Below are 17,894 nucleotides of genomic sequence, written 5' to 3'. Positions count from 1 at the left end.
ATGACCTTGCCCACCAGTTCATCCATGGGAAAATTCAGCTTGCATACAGTGTCGAGAAGTTTTATAAAGTGTCAGTCTTTGAATATTTGCTCTCTATTAAAACTCTCCTCATCCTAGCAAAATAAAAAGTGTTTAATATCGTACTCCCTTACTGGGTTGTGTTTTGGTTTTTTTGACAGGTGCCTGTATTGAAACCTATGGATTTGATGGTAGAAGTCACTCCCCGGAGAATCTTTGCTAATGGTCACACCTATCATGTCAATTCAATATCTGTCAACAGTGACTGTGAGACATACATGTCAGCGGATGATCTCAGGATTAACCTCTGGCATTTAGCAATCACGGATAGAAGCTTCAGTATCCTTTATTGTGGTTCCTTGCTCAGTGTCAATAGTATTAGTGGGGTATAAGAGAGCTGCTTTAAAATATTTTTCTGGAGATTTAAAAACATACCATTACTTATCAGAATCCCTGCAGTATTTGTAACAGAAAATGCTCACATATCAAAAGAGACAGCCAAGAGGTTGCAAAGATCAAGAAATTTTGTGTGAAAAATAACAATCTTGGAGTTGGTTAATGACAAATAAACGGGAAACTGATGTCAGCTGGATGGTAACTATCCAGGTGACTAGAATACTCTATACTATTAATTCCTGAGGGCATTTCACACTGAGCTCTACCTCCATGTTTTGCTGACAGGTCAGTCCTTACCCAGACCATACCCCTTGTTCTTCACCATCCTGCTTCTCGGAACCTTAATGCCTGAGATGTGCATGGTTTGGGTGTAAGACTCAACTGCTTTATGTGAACTATGTCTGTGATTAATACAGTCATTGCTGTATCAAGTGCTGGCATCAGCCAGAAAGCTGTGTTGTGGGAGCATTCCAATCATCTTTGAGGCTGCCCCTTGTACTGCAACAGAGTTGCTTGGAGGAGGAGCAAAAGAAACGTAGTCAAAGAAGCGATGCTTTGTGTTTTGGAGAACATAAAGAGACCATTAATAAGACAAATAGATTATGGAGCCAGCTCAGAATGTTGTGTTCCTATGGTAATTTATTTTCAAGTCTTTCTAAAGGAGTTAGAAGAATATTTCTGTGTGGATTTGTAAGAGGGACTATTAGGCATTAAAGTTGTCCTGCTGGGGACAAATTCCTAAAAGAAAGCGCCAATATGTGAGGGTGCTCTCCCTTTCTCTGATTGTTTATACTTCTTCCTTCATAGGCTAGATTATCTTTGGAGCTTAAACAGTCACAAGAAACATTTTCATTAAATCAAACAACTCTCAATGTCCTTAAAAACTGCCTTTGAAGGATCAACTGCAGGTGCCTTTAACCAAGGAACTGTAGGGAACTTCTCCTCAGATTGTCCTTAAACTCATACTCTTTTTCTGTTTTTCACCTGTGTAAATTAAGCAAGCTAAATGGTGCCCTCTTCAATGACTGTTTATATAAGAGAAATTTGTCTGTGGTTCTTCAAAGTCCAGCTATGTCTGTCTTTGATATACAAGCAACTGAACTTCCAGTCTTTAGTATGAGAGAAGAGAGTGGGAAAATTGTTTGCAAGCACACCTATGTGGAGCAGCAGCACAGCTTCTGACAGTGTCTTCCTCATTGTAGCTTCACCTTCCAGTCTTGTCTCTGCCCTGAACACTTTTATGCATGACTACTGTGTGTTCTTCTCTACTGTATATCCTCTTCTTTCTTCTAAAGCAGAGTGATGAGTCAGACCAAGCACAGCGATCTTGAGATGTCTATGCGTGATAACCAGATTCCATTCCAGAACACTTATGCAAGTTAAATCTTTGGCTTTAGCAATCCCTTTTGTTGTGCTAAAAGCTGTTTTATAAAATATGGATTGCCAAGAGAAATGTTTCTGACTAATTTTAAAGAATGAAACAAGTAGTTACTGTAGTTCTTGAGGACACTGTTAAGTCCTTTGCCACACTAATAGCTTACTGACAGAAATATCATCTCCAAATGAGTTTTTAAACCCCAAATGTGTGTAAATCCTTGAAAAGAATAGACTTACTATGCAAGTATTGATACAATCAGAACAAAAGTATTGTGAGTGTGGTAGTATAAAATAACTCTTAGCATTTATACAGAGCTTTTAATCTTAACATCCTTTATATACATTGATGAATTTATCCTAACAAATGATTAAGAGGCTGGTAGATAAATGAATTTGTCTAATATTTTGTGGATGAGGAAGTGGAGGGAGAAAATTTAAAGAAATTGCTTATGAAAACTATAAATCTCATAGCCCTGATTAACAACACTTCATTTGTCTTTTGTATGAAAACACTTGTATGCAGGCTTCAAAGCACTTAGCCTCCAATGATGTTTCAAATACTAGCAATATACTAGGAAAGAGATGGACAACAGACTTACAACAGCTTTACAGTCATAACTACTACCATATTTCTTGATGAAACAGCATGGATAGTAAAATTGAGGTTGGATAACTGTTTAGGATGTTACTGCTTGTACTTCTGTATCTTCAACTGCTGCATTCGATGACAGCTGTATGGACTCTGTTTCAAGCATTAACACGCTCCTGTCATAGATATTTACTGATAAAAATGTTGTAGAGTTTCTGATTGAATCATTGACTTAACTCTTGAAACATGATGAAGGGAAAATTAAGAGCATGTTTCTGAGTTTTAAAATAGGAAAAGACAGTGGCTTTGGGATACTTCCATGGATGACTTTGGGATGACTAGATTTCTGTTCTGTATTGGGATAAAGACATTGCTGCTTCTTTTAGATACACATGGATGGACATATGGGAGGACTGTGATGAGAGAGTTTAGACACATGTATGAGAGAATGGTAGGTAAAGGGATGATCAATGCTAGGGGGAAACTGTTCTTTCTAAGCTGGGTGGCAGCAGATTGATTTTTGTGGCTGGATACCAGTATGTATTCACAAGACTGGACTGAGTTAAATAGGCTGTATCCACTTCTGTTTGAACTGTTTAAACTCTATCTGTACTCAGTGATCAAGCAGATTATTTTTATGTAATTCTTTGATAAACAGAGAAGTTGAGATAAGTGTTCCAAAAAAGGTGAGATAGTTACAGAATATTTCTCATCTTGGGGATAACTAGGAAGAAGGGGATGGGTGAGTTAAACTTGCATCAGTCTTTCCATAGATATAATTTTGTCCACACAGAGGTCTGTAAGTCCTTGTAAAATAGCAGGGCACATTTTCCACTAGATTTTAACATCTGTCCAATAAAGAAACTGCATTTCTGTCCTCCAGTTACATAAATCTCTTGTGGAAGCAGATGAATTTCTTGTAAAAAAAAAAAAGCCATTGGGTGTGCCAGTTGCAATATTAAGATGAAAAAATTCTGCCAGGCAAACAGTTTAAATTATGAATGAATGTTGCTGGATTTGGTACCTTCTGCAACATACTTAGGGGGACAAGCAGGAGGAGGCTCAGGCAGTTTTGAAAATGCTTGCTTCACATCTTTTTACTAAATGCAAAATAGAAATGAAGCATCTTGCTGTTTTACATGCAAGGCTTGATTCCTTGAAATACACATTCAAAACAATAAATAGAAAACATTTTCGTTTGAAGTGGCATTTGTTAATAAGGGATCTGGCAGGGGTTGTATTTGTCTGTCTGCTTTCCCTCTGAGGCCACACTGCTACATGTAATGAACTACAATCTGTTTACCCAAGAGGCTGGTTGTGACAATGACACAACAAATTCAATACAGTGGTAGAGTTTCTGGACATATAGCTCAATGTTTGAATGTCCTTACAAATTGCACGGGAAGTGCTGGAGAAGGAATAGATTAGCAGTGGTATGCTAGGGTGTTTTTCAAGTAAAGTACTTCGTCTTGTAGAATTTTGTTTAACAGTTGAGTTATAATCATTATTTTAACAGTTTTACAAATCACTGAGTATTGTTCTTTTCTTTGAAAATGAAAAGACAAAGCAATGCAGATCTTAAATTAACTCTCTGTCTCCTTTGGAAAAGATTTTAAATCAGCTTTGCAGAATTTGACCAGAGTATTTGCCTTAGGTAAAGCCTTAGGCAAATAAAAGATAATTAGTGGTTTTCTGGTTTGCTTTTATATTAGCATAAACACTAACAGGGGTACAAAGCAGACAAGTGAGTTTTATGCTATGGCTGTGTACATTTTCATGAGGAATGTGGAAGACTTCTGTACACCGCTTCCCACTGGCAAGCACATTTACTCAGTATCATTTAGGCAAGGGAGAGAAGGAGGCGAGAGAAGAGGAAGGGGGAAGGTCAGCTGGTAAGTAATTGCACATATAAGGCTTTTCTTCGCTGAAAGGTTTAATGTGTTTGACTGTGTTATGGAGAATGAGAGTCAGTGTCCTTAATTATGGATGATATTCTTCACTGGAAAGGTGGTGTGGTAAAGGTTGCTGTGTTTGTTAATGTTTGGTCTGAAATGGCTTAGCAGTGTTGCCCAGAGCTTAAGACTTTAGATATGTCATCTTGGGTGTAGTGAATGAGAAAGCAGGACTGCTATAAGCATACTGATAAGGTTTACCTCACATCAGCAGCAATCTTTGGAACATCTAGCTGTACTAAATATTCTTTATGAGAATGTATTTGGATTGCTCACACAACTATGTAGCTCATAGCACTCGAACTCCCTTTATTTCCTGGTAGCACACTATTTCACTCTAGAGGCTGTCATGGCATTGCTATGGAAACAACATCACTGTTTCCAGCATGTACTCATCTTGAGACTCATCTTGACTAAAACACTCATTTCTCAGTCAGATCAATATAGTCCAGGGTTATCCTGTTTTAATAAAAAATTCCTTCTTCCATGTCCCAAAAGGGTTAAGCTAATTAGCAAATCACCATAGGGCCTTCTTAAAGTCTGATATATTCCAGTATTTGAAGCATATTATGGATAGTCAGATCATTAGGCAACATATCTTGCGGAAATTACTGAAGAATTAAACAACAACAAAAAAGAAAAGGAACAGAAAAACAAAAATAATGTGCTACATTGATGGAGATAAGACTGTGTCAGCCCATTGTGCACCTGAGTATAGTGCATATATAGGGGATATGGAGTGCTCTGGGAGCAGCCCCCAGGCTGGAAAGATAGCTGCCCTTACAAAATTCCTGTTACCTGCCTCAGTTTGAAGCATCTGAATGCTAAACTGAAAGCAAATCTGGAGTATTCTCTTGGCATTTGTGGAGCTGTAAGCTGGCAAGTTTATGCCCTTGACTGAGATAAGGTTGTTTCTATAAAAATTCCTCAGCCAGGATGACGGTGCAGAAGGATGCTTTTTCTGTGCTCTTGAAAAATTACATTTACCGTGTGAGAACTTGCCACCACCCCCACCCACAGCACTGTTTTCCTCAGGCATACACTTTCTGCATGGGGACATGGCAGACATTATTTCTCATTTGAGAGCTCTGTGTAATACATTTTAGCACTTTGTGTTCTATCAAGAAAGATATGCCAATATACATCATGTGTTTAAATGGTGTATATTATACCATGCGGTCACATTCTAGCTGAGTTGCTAGTAGCAATGAGTAGCTTTTCCTCAAGTTTCTGTTCTTTTTTTCTTTACTTCCCAGATTCTCTCTTTTTTCCACATGTATGGTCTCTAACTCCTTTAAAGGAGAATGAAGATGTCTGCAAAACTAAAACCCGGTCTGGAAGTTAGAGTAGAGGATTGCAGAGGTGTACTATGTCTGTTCTTTACATGGTTTTGTGATCTCTTTTGAAGTGTAATTTTAGAGAAATGGTTGCTTTGCTTTTCGAATTAAAGCACCCCTACATGAATAACTGAGGGTAAAAAAGCTATTGTCAACAAGTTGATTAGATTCCAGATTAGATTCCTCTTTAGTCTCCACTGTTTTCAGCAGGAGAATACTGGCCACCTTGTAGAAACAGGAGTTGACAGCAGTCAAAATAAAGATTTTGATGCCTAACTCACATCTTAGTACTGTCAGCTGGGGGCTTTCTATGCATTTGATAAATGTTGAAATTTTTACCCCAATTTGAGGTAAACTACTAGAAATGCTCCAGTGCCCTATCTTCAAAGCCATGGGGAAAAGCACTATGAAGAGGAAAAAATTTATGTATATGAAATAAATTCTGTGTGAAACTTGTGAATACACAAAGTTCACACCAAGTATCAATACTTAACTGTTAGATTCTTCTTTGCATTGCCATTTCTCATCTGCTGATAACTGCATTGTAAACTGGTTGTGATAGAGATCTTTCCTCCTCTTTATTACTGAGGTGCTTGGCATACTGTAACGCAATTAAGTACTTTGCAGCAAAAACGTTTTTAAATAATTGTAATGAAAGATTTGAGGTTAGTCAGTGTTAGCCTCATTTTAACAGTCTTTGTTTAACTGGATATAGAGTCAAATGGTTTTGCTGGAATTTCAACCCAGGAGCTGAATATTGTCTGGTGAGATCATAGTATTAATTTTCAATTAATATTATGGACATGGAAAAGCAAATATGACTATACTATTTGATCTAACTGCAGTACTTACTGAAGGGCAAGTGCAGAGTCCTGCAGTTAGGGAGAAACTGCCCTATGCACCAATGCCAGCTGGGGATTGACTTACTGGAGAGCAGCTCTGCAGAGAGAGACCTGGGAATCCTGGTTGATAATAAACTAAACATGAGCCAGCAATGTGGCCTCGTGGCCAAGAAGGCCAATGGCAGTATTACTAGATATGAATTATTTTTCATTAAACTTTTCATAGATTCCATAGAGGTCCAGCCTAATTGGATATGTAATGCTAGATAAATAATAATTAAGAGAGTATAAAAGGAGGAAATAATTTTCTCCCTGTTAGGCTGTGGACCATGCTGTCTTAATAGGTGTGGAAGTAGACAAGACATCAGGCATCTGTTCTTTGTAACTGCTTTAGACAAACGTGGTTTAAAGAATTTTGTGCTTTACCAAAATATCTCATATGACTACCAGAATAAGGATTTTTGAAATGTGATAGCTGAGAAAGTTCTTGATGTGGCTTTTTGCTACCTGTTAGGAAGAATGGAGTAGGAATTTTTTACTCAAAATCACACAAGAAATGTTTTTAGCGTCAATTGAGGAACAAAATAAGTAAATGGGTAAGTATGTGTAACTGTAAGTTGTCATCATTTCTGAACTGTGTAGAATCCCAATAGTAAATTGAGCCTTTCATGAACTGTCAACAGACTCATTTGCAAGGAATATTTTGTGTGCTCCTAGTGGAAAGTGCCAAGAGAGAACTCCATTTCTAGAATCACCTAAATGACTTTGTCTTGTACACACTAACATAGAAAGAGCTTCTACAACAGGCATTGAATTGGTTCTTCTATTGAGGTAAAAGTGTGTTGAGTTTGCATAAAAAACTATTTTGATGAGGTCATTATCTCTTGTAGAATATGTTAAATGAGTATAGTTTTTAAGCTTTTCAGAGCAGGAGTAGTTGTGTGCTATCTTGTAAAAATTGCAGATTTTATAACTAACTACTGTAATTCAAATAATAGTAATTATAGCAGTCTGTCTGTGAGTAGGGACTATAAGGACCTTAAAGATTATTTGTTTTCAAGAAATGCAAAGAATTCTTGGTATCTTTTAGGAGACTTTATGTCAAGATTTAGGGAGCTCTGAAAACTATGAATAATTGTCAAAAATGGTCTTTCAAGACTATTGCTTGGTTTCATTTCTTGCCAGAGGATACTTTATGATCCTTGTCAGAAATAATTGTTTTTTTAACTATCCTCATCACTTTAAGTGGACTCCTATCTCAGAATATTGACTAGCAGCCAGTCAGGGAAAACTGTATGACAGAGCATATCTGATAGACAACAGAGCAATATCAGAGCTAGTCAAACAGTCTTAGAGCATGGAACCACTGACAGAGACCTTCCTGCTATACAGCTGAAACGTACATTACAGCAAAAGCAAACAGTACATGGCTGGAGTGTCAGATATCAGGGCATGGGATAGTGCTATGAAAATATTCCCTATCTAGCTGTCCTCCAAAAATAAATAAATTGGAAGAGCTGAGCCTGTCTGTGAAAAACTACTTATAGCTGAGGCCTTTGGATTCTTGGCAAAGACCAGTCTCTTTGTTTTTCTAGAGTTGCTTTTAAAGAAGTTAATTTAAGGTATTTTGACCATAGCTCTAGCCTTGGGTTAATTACTGCACTGCAGATTTATGGCTTAATAAAAATATTAATTTGTTAATCAGAATACATATTTTTGTTACTTATCACTCCTGTCCATACACAGCTTGACTGAATAAATATGTGATTAAGTTGTCGTTTTAATGGATTTCTTTATCAAACGCTCTGACTTCTCTAATACATTTGTCCCCAAATAGAGACCAGTACACATTATTTACTTACTAGCAGAGGTAAGGAAAAACATGGCCAGAGGCCTTAAAGTACTCTTGATTTTTAAAACTGAATAGTGGGTTGAAAAAAAGGAAAAAGAAAAATGAGTGGAGTACAGCAAATAAAGAATAGTGTGAAATCCTGAGCCTGTAAAAGCCATTTCAGAACTCTTTAGTAGTGCATTAAAGAACAGCACTGGGGTTTCACTGTATTCATCTGTTTGTTGAGTGGTCTAGGCAATGCAACTGTAGAGGGTACTTAGAATTTTACATTAGGTGCAAAGATGTCTTTTCACAGATCTCCACAGAGCAAAATGCTTTACAACTTAATTGTGACTGTTAGTCTCCTGATTGTAGCAAACAAGTTACTATTTTGTACCAAGAGTGCCCTTTAAAATACCATCATTCGAAGCTTTCTCAAGTTTATTGCTATCAAAGAGAGAAAGACCACTTAGTAGAGCTGAAACAAATCGGCATCAGCAACTAGATTTCCATTTTCACCCAAGTGGTTTCTTCTATTAGAATTTTCTGATTTTGTCCAGAGTCAGATCCTTAGCAAAAAGGTACCTGGGAAATATAGGAGGGAATATTAAGTTAAAGAGTCATGTTGTAGAGTTGATAATCAGCTAAGTAGCAGTCCTGTTTTAGTTTAATGTGGCTGCAGTCAATGAAGTTATTCCTGTAGAAATGAGTAACAGGATTCAGCCAAGATTTATTGTCTTACTAATTTTATTTCTTCACTTGATGAGTTTTAATCAGTGTGGTGTCATCGTGGAAGCTTTTCAATTGCATGCATCTGCTTCCCTCTGGATTAATTTCTCATTGAAGCATTTTAAAAATGAGCCATTCTCTATTGTCACAGGTGCAGGTTGTGTATCCAACTTGAAAAACATGTATTAGGAATTTATTGGAAGTTAGACAAAAAAACCATTTACACAGTTCTAGGTACAATTATATGAAAAGATAATGTATAAATAATTTAATCACCTCTGCCAGAGGGGAGAATTCTCTTAAATGAGTCTAATTATTCTCGTTCCCACGTGAGTTTGGACTTGAAATTAACCTTGTAAAGCACATTTTTTACAGAGTAGTAACATAAAGAAGAAGAAAATATTACTTGATTTGCTCATTGGCTAAAATCTTTTACCTTGAAGAGTATTCTGTACAAGAACAGAGATGTCATAAAAATGCTCACACGGTCATCTCGGGTATTGTGAAGCTTGCAGTCTGTACCTCTTTGTTCTGTTTGAGTCTTTAAAACCTGAAACCACACAAGCTTTTCTTACTATTGAAGTAGCCAGTGTACTTCTCATTAATGAAGACCTTGCTGTCTTTTCTGTTGTTATAATACATACTGGCTAGGACTGTGCTCCAGTAATGTGCCGTTGCATGTGAAATTACAATAGTTAAGGGAGATCACTTTTAGGATCTTTGGAATAAAAATGCTCTGTAAATAAAGGCAATATTAACTTTAACAAAGTTACAACAGCAGAGTTGGGAATAAGTCTATTTTGACTGGTTTTATACTGACTACAAGCTGTGTGACTTGTCTGGATTCAGTATTCTGAAAGCACATCAAGTAACAGGCATACAGCTGTGAATATTGAACCCCCGTGCCTTGGTGTTTCAAACTCCTGGAATCTGTATTTCTCTGCAGAGCCTAGAGAACAAGCTGATGAGAAATTCTGTAAATCCTTTCACATAAATTAAATAACTACATAGCAAATCCTCCCAAAAAATTTTTATCAGATGTCTCACATAATTTACTATAGATCAGTTGGAAAATATTCACTATGGAGTTTCAGAACTGAATCTGTTCCTCATTTTCATGTTCACATTACTCATGTTCAGAGATTTCTTGGCAGTGCAAAGTTAGTTGCAAGCAGAAACCACAGTGTAATTTTTGAATGAAAGCCATTATTAGTATTTTTTAAGTACATATTTTTCAGAAGCATCTGGGCCTTTTTAAAGATAGTTTTATTTGATTGCTTCTATAATGAACATGCAGGGAAGGGGAGAGTGTTGTGCTCTACAAGGCACTTTAGCAAGACTCTTTTGTGACTTGAATTGTAACTTCAATTAAAATATGGAATTATTCTACTTTGCTGGGGTACAAATACTGCTGAATTGGGGTTTTCTGCAAGCTGTATGGAAGAATAAATTGCATATAGGGAAAGAAAAACCCCCATCAAAATTCTCCGAGGAGTCTGTACCCTCCAGCTGGAAGTTCTGTGTCTGCATTTTAATAGGCAGGTCTTCCTCAGCTGCATGGGATTTTAATAATTATCAAGAAGACATTTCTTACCTGTTGGTGCATAGGTTATTCATTAAAAAGAAGACATTATATCTCTTCTTTCCTATAAGTTATGTGGGAAACAATCACTGTCTATGTTTAAGGTGGAGTTTAGGAAGTTATGTATGGTGTATTTCTCTGTACTACAAGGGACTGGATTCAACAAACCAAGTAGATCCCTCTCAGGTCTCTTTTAAATATCTCACTAACTTCATCAAAACAAGTTTGTGAATGATTCTATGATATTGCTTTGGTTTATAGTTTTTCATTGCCTTATTTTATTGAAGTTACCTTGTTCTCTTGGAACTCTTGCTAGTAGATGATACATGGTGCCACTTATTGTACAACATAGAAGAGTACTGCCTAAGAGAATCTAAGCTAGGTGACTTAATAAGTCTCTTCTAGTAATAATTTGTATGTACCTTAGGCTCTTCTGGTATTTGTTATGTTCCAAATGTAATGTTAAGCATTCCACAATAGTTTCAGCAAATCATAATTAATTAATATGCAAATACATCGACAAAATATGACTTTGCAGCCTTTCAGTGATTGAGTACTGTACACGGAAAAATGCAGATGTGCATTTATGGAGACAGGTCTTCCTCTGTTGACTCATCCATTTAATTTTGCTCTCAGCTGTGTATATGTAGATAATGATTTCTTTGCTCTTGAAAATTTGAATGTGCATATGATTGTGGCTAAGGCAGGCATCTGACTGTGTCTACAGATGAAATTGCGGGTGTTCTGTGCTGAAAAACAACCTAAAATGCAGTTCTTACATAAATTAAAATTTTCCAGTATCTACTTCTATAAGTAGATTATTGGTTGCAGTGTTTAGGAACAGGCCTATCTATGAGAAAGTTTGGATGTGACTTGCAACATTTTAAATGCTCTTTCCTAGCAGTGCTATTCTGTAATTCTCTGCTTTCAACGCTTATCCAAATGTTGCAGCTACTCCATGTGCAGTTTCTCCTTTATATAAGATTTGTTTCTTCAACTCACATACAGTAAAGTCTGTACTAAATATATGACAGTAAAAGCAATTACCTGAAATTTTATTAAGTACATGTAAAATATGTTGATTCTTTTTTTCAAGTGATTTTTGCATAATGGAGACTTGGGGCTTTCTTGCTGCCTTCTGATTGTATTCTACTGACATAATAGGAATGGCAAGTACTGATGCACCAAGGATCAGAGTGAGATCTCTCAAATTCAGAATGAGTCTTTAGACTAGTCTGCATTCTGTTAAAAAAAAATAATAATTCCAAAACACAAATATGATGATAGTAACAAAAAGAACCTCTCAAACTGACTAACCAAGAAAACCAATTGAATGCTCTCATGCCTGGGCTACTGTGGGTAGGAAGGGGAGAGACGGGTAGAGCAGAATCCATAACTGTTGCTCTTGCTGGCTGTTAAGCTGATCTTTGACAAATCTTTGCCACTTTATGCCTCAGTTTCATTATCTGTAAACATTAACACCAATACTAACTCTTATTTGCTTTGGACTTTAAGAATGGAAAATATTTCCTAACACTTCTTTTAATTTCTTGCCAAATATATCAAATTCTGAATGAAACTTGAGATAGAAAGTCCAGGATTTGCAGCTTTGATTCAGGTGTTTGGTATTTAGGCTCCATCCCTGTCTTCCTATTTGGCCTTGAGCAAATCTTGTTAGTTCCTGAGGCACTGGTTCGTATCAGCTGCCAGTTAAACCAGTGACATCTTGGTTCCTAAACAAATTTAGAGGTCCTGAGTGTTTGTCTCTGTGCTTTTATGGTATTAGAAATAGAAAGCTAAATTAGGTACAAGTCTGTCTGAAGCTTTAGATATCAGATTGTGAGGAAACATGGGCCACTTTGTACTGACAGTGGTATGCTGAACATAGATGAGAAGCCATTGCCCAAGGAGGACCACTCCAGCATCCAGACTTCCGTATTATCCACATTGTAGAAATGTTTATTACTGATAAGACAGGAGAATGTACTGAATATATCATCTAATCTCTGGATGAACTAGATCTCAACAGTAGCTTAGTTTTTATACCTCTTGTTTACCTAACATGGCCAGCTTCTCTTCCATGGCTAGTTCTAGCTGAGTAGCTGGAAAATTTATTCTGACTACATCTTTGCTATGACCAGGTCCATTCTTCTTCCCTTAAAATCTATTTTTCACCTATTTTAGACGATAATCCTTGAGTTAAGAAATCCTAGAAGTCCACAGGACTGTGATAACATTACTTAATCTCTTGTTTGTATGCACTTTGTATCAGTTCTGTATATTATGAGCAACCCCTTTACTCTTTGTTTGCACAGCTCCTAACATAATTGTCTATGCCTTGGCCTTCCACATAGAGCTAAAAGCCCATAGCAGTTTTTACTCCTTCTGCATCTCATAATCCTTATATGAGGAAGAATACTGAAAAAATGCTGTCAGAAACCTTTGGACTATCAAAGTGGCACCATCTAATAAACACTTTTGATGGAAGTGGTTTATTGCAAATCAAAATCAAGCCATTCAAATTTTTATTTTTAGCAAATCACCACCAGTGTGAGACTGTTGCCAGAATTCCCAACTCCAGTACAATGTCTGAAGTGTCATTGTCACAAACACCATGGAATTGAGCTCATATTGTACTACTAAGTAATTTTCAAATATGGATCCGTAGTTTTTATTAGCAGATATTAGGTCCAAGACAGCTTGAAGGAGCATACACTTATGCAGCAGTTTCTGCTTTTGTGGTTTGGAAGAATCAAATGGTACTGACAGTGTAATTGCAACTCTCTGGGCTTTTAATGTAACCTATACGGTACATGCTTTTAGTGGAGCGGTGGGCGAATGTTGTGTGATAAAAAGCATTGACACTGTGGCTATTAGGGATACTTAGAATTTAAATAGTGTCATGTCTCTGCCTAAGGTAAAACACTGGGATTTGAAGACAAGGCCAAATCCATTAACCTATTGACAAATCGTTCCAGAAACCCTTGACTCTTGGCCAACAAGTGAGAAAGATGGAGATTCGGAAGGTGGACTATGTTCAATGGTGTCCTTACTATTGTGACATGCCTGTTGTAGAACTACCATTCAACAATGTATCTTTAAGAAATGAAAAGAAAGGAGTGGATAGTTAATTAAAAGTTAGAACTTGCCTCTTTCGTTCATAATACAATTGATGTAATCACATTGTGACGTTATCAGGCATCTAAGGCCTGATTCTGTTGCTGCTCCACTGATGTACACAGCCTGGAATAAAACTGTAGTCATTGGGAATTAATTCCCTCAGCTGCACACAGCATGGGAATGATATAACCACCATGTAGGAAGTGTAAAACTGGTAGAGCTTGATTTGTAAGCATCACAGTTCCCTCCTTGTAATGAAAATAGTGTGCACTAAATGACTAACAGAGGAAACCACTCAGAGAAATGCCTATATTAAAAGTGTAGAGCCCCAGCAGGACCACAATAATCAATTACCCTAAACTGAAGCCCTGGCAGCTTCTATGAGTTGCTATTGATTTCAACTACTAGTTAGTGAATCTTTATAGGACTAGGCTAGAATGTAGGCGTGAGATGCAGACAAAATTAGCAGCTTGAACAAACCTGTCTGGAAAACATAGGGAACAGCCAGGTTTGGGAAGATATGTTAGGCAGAAGTTTCTTTTTTGAAAGTGCTTAAAAATTGCAGAAACCCAAGTCCCACGCAGGGGTAAAAATGAAGTATCACATCAGCATATATTGAAATAAGAAAGATGAGAAATGGATTTAGGGTTGATTTTTTTTTCTTTGTGAAGTTTATATGGAAAATTCTGCCTGGCTTTATAAAGAAAGCCTCTGTCCTCCATTGCAGCTCAATAAGGGGGGCCAGCAAATTTTTTTCCTGTAGCATTTCTGTGACTTTACCACTGATTTCTTCTTACAGTGAACCCTCAAACCATATAAAAATAATTCTAAAATAGTTATATAAGATTCAGTCCTCTATATGCTACAACTTGTGAGTTGCAAGTTTGTTGTCTACAAAACCTGGTTTCTTACAGAATTCCTTGATGACTTCAGGAAGTCAAAGCAACTCTTTCTGTATGCATACTGTTCACTTCAAAGGGAATTTAATCTGTTTTGAGAGGGCCTGCTATGTTTCCATTATCATACAAGGAAATTCATCCTGGAACCTTTTTTGCTCAGCAGGAACCCTATATATTTTCCACATTCTCGTTATACATGTTTTGGCATGAGCATAAAGCAGACGAGCTCATTTATATTCTAGCTGATCAAATGGAGAAGCCTGATGAATGTCAATTTTGGATCAAGGTGAGGGTCATCTTTGTAACCTTCACTAAAAGGAACTTTATGGAGTGACTTCTCCCAGAGGAGGATGTTTCTGTTAGATCAGTGGCCCAGAGGCAGTGGAACAAATCTTCTCCCTCCTGTCGTCTTCATTTTAATATCAGCTACACAACAGCAGCACAAAATACTGGAGCAGGACTAAATGTAGAATATAACTGAATCGTGTACTCAGATCACACCCCTCATACTGTGTGTCATTGCAGATTGTTAATCATGCCCTTCCTTATGCTCTTTCCTCTCCCACTGCTTTGCTTCCCTTTGTCCCCTACTTCAGACCTTTCCCTAAAACATCCTTTCTCTTCTCAGTCAAATCCTGTCCTACCTGCTTGCTCTCTTGTGTTATATCTCTGTTCTTGAATAATTTTGGGAAAGCCAAAGTTAAAGTTTAGAGCCTTAGAGTATCTTTGTTGCTTTTCCCAAAATTAACTCCTGGTCTTGTAGCTCTACTTACCCAACTGTAAGATCATCATCTCACACTGTTGTAGTTCCCAGGCACACCAAACGTTTCATTTGCATTTTTCTGGGAGAGCATCTAGAAAATCTGTTGGCCTCTTCATAGCTTTATCCTGTTTCACTGAGCCAAGCAATGGAGGTGACACCTGGTATATAAGACAGCAGATAGTTAGGTTAGGAGGACAGACCTGTTTATGAACAAGAAGGTATTTTCTGTTCTTTGTTATAATGTTAGTGAATTAAAGGACTGCCAATGCATTCCAGCCCATTGCTGGCAAGACATCAGTTCAGCCTTCCCTTAGTGCAGATATCTACAAAGGGATTGAAATGCCTTGTCCTTGGCAAACGTGTGGGAGTCAAAGCAGTGTACAGATCTTTTCCCTTTTCTTAGGGGAAATTCCTGCCCTGTTCAGGCACAGGAACACCAGCTTTTTTTAGGACAGTGGAATTCTGTCCTACCACACTGCCGATGGTGAGCTCTTTTAGCTATCTGTCTTAGATAGCTTTGATCCTGGTTGTTTTATCCACACTCTGAAAATTAACCACATTACATGGGGTACAGCAGGAACAAGATGTGACTGGTATTTCAGATGTGAGTGAACCAGTGGAGAAGGACTGTGCCCCACTCAAGGCATCCCTCCAGAAGATACAATTGTAAGGGAAACCAATTAGTGTAGGAGGCAATTCTACAGATTTGTGCCGTTAAGAAACTTCCCTTTAGCAATGGAATTTTCATTTAATCAGTTTCTGCCAGATTCTTTCTTCAAGTTCACCAAAGAGCCTGTTTCTGAAGCATGCTGTCTGGTCCAATTTTTTATATTTTCCTGCAATGTGATATTGTGCTTAAAAAGAAGAAAAAGAAACAAAGAGAGGATGGAAAAATAGAAATGAAAAGTGTCCCATGAGAGCTTCGTGCCCTTTCCATGTCATGCTAGTTTAAATACAGTTCCCACACATCACATGTCAAGCTGTACTTTATTGTTTTCAAATAGATGGTAAAAATCATGAGAGAGGGAAAATGTTCTTTTTTATGACATGTTCTTCTTTTGATATTTTGGGTACTGTAGCTGTCAAAGCAAAGGCTGTTTTTCCATCTAATATTACAAATGCATTTGGGATAAATCTCTTCTGCAAGTCTCTATTCCCTTGATTGTTTACTTCAGTACAAGTGTGACTTTTATTTTTTCTAAATCTAACAAAATGATGAATTTTCAGTGGTGCATTTTCTCTATGATCCTCAGTAGGCAATGAGGTTCTTTCTCAGTGGAGATTCAGATCACATCTGGAAATGCACTCCATTTCAAGTATTTTCTGCTTTTCTGGCAGGAGAATGGAATATTTAATTTCATTATTCAGCACAGGGTTATTCATTTCATGCAATGAAGAAAAAAATTGACAATATTGTCTTCAGCATCCAGAAAAATGATACTTACCATGACTGTTGCACATACTCTATTTATATTTTATATCTTTCTCATCACTCAGCAATTATTCCTCTCTTCTGAGAGCTGAAATTCTTGTATTGAGTTACTATAATTTCTCTGAACTCCTAAAAGCAATTCAATCACTGAAAGCAATTGCTTTTACTTAAAGATATTTCTTGAGACAGATTCACCAAATACAAATAAGTGAATAAGGGTTATTTTTTTCCTGTTGATTTTCAGGAATATTTGTTGATGCTTTATAGAAGGAGTAAATCAATGTTGCTACACGTTAACATTCATTGCACTAATATTAATCATGTTGAATTATTGGATGCAAATGTGATGGTGCAAGTAGGTGGGAATGTAGCTGAAATGAAACATTAATTCATGCCCGGTTGTTATTAAATGACACAAAATATTAATAGTTTTCCTGATATTTGCCTTTTTAAACCACTTGATGTAAAAAAAATAAAAATCAGTGTGATGTATTTGTCTATGCAAAGTCATCAAGATAATTATATCTCATTCTTTTGTATTATGTTGAATTTCAATGTAGTGTCCCAGATCTGCACTTTTGGGGAAGATCAAAGTGTAGAATATAAAGGTGGTGATAAACTGTACCCCATTCCCACAGAAATCAATTAAAGGTCTTTCATTTGGGAAGTGAGCACAGGGAGAAGAGAAATGGGCTTAGTATCATGATATGTGATTTCTCTTGCCTTCAGTAAAACAGATTTTCTCATTTATCTTATCCTCCGAGATATTTAAGTTTAGAATATCAGATGATTCAAATTTTATGTTTGGGGAATGCAGGCATTGAGATGATTTGTGATTAAGGCACTGAACTGGGACTTAGTAGATCTGGGTTTTTTCAGTCATGCATCTCCCATGTGATCTTATGCAAATCCTTTATTGCCTCTTGCACAGCCTCATCAGTAAAATAGGGTAATGTTACTCTTCTTGTTCGAAGGATTTGTTAACATTTGGATGGCTTATCTACAGCAGATTGCTGAGGGCCATATG

At 37.0% G+C, this 17,894-nt stretch overlaps 1 protein-coding gene across 3 annotated transcripts in view; it reads left to right on the top strand.

Moving 5' to 3' along the window:
* Positions 1 to 17,894, top strand: part of PPP2R2C (protein phosphatase 2 regulatory subunit Bgamma) — a 205,085-nt gene that overhangs the window by 154,203 nt on the left and 32,988 nt on the right. For all 3 annotated transcript variants that reach the window (XM_061992350.1, XM_061992351.1, XM_061992352.1), the window contains one exon: positions 180 to 357. In XM_061992350.1, coding sequence (XP_061848334.1) covers positions 180 to 357 — 178 coding nt within the window. The remainder of the gene's footprint in view (positions 1 to 179; positions 358 to 17,894) is intronic.

Source organism: Colius striatus, chromosome 3 (assembly GCF_028858725.1).
Source record: "Colius striatus isolate bColStr4 chromosome 3, bColStr4.1.hap1, whole genome shotgun sequence".
NCBI lineage: Eukaryota > Metazoa > Chordata > Aves > Coliiformes > Coliidae > Colius > Colius striatus.
Note: the sequence above shows the minus strand (reverse complement) of the source record. Positions and strands in the feature narration are given on the sequence as shown.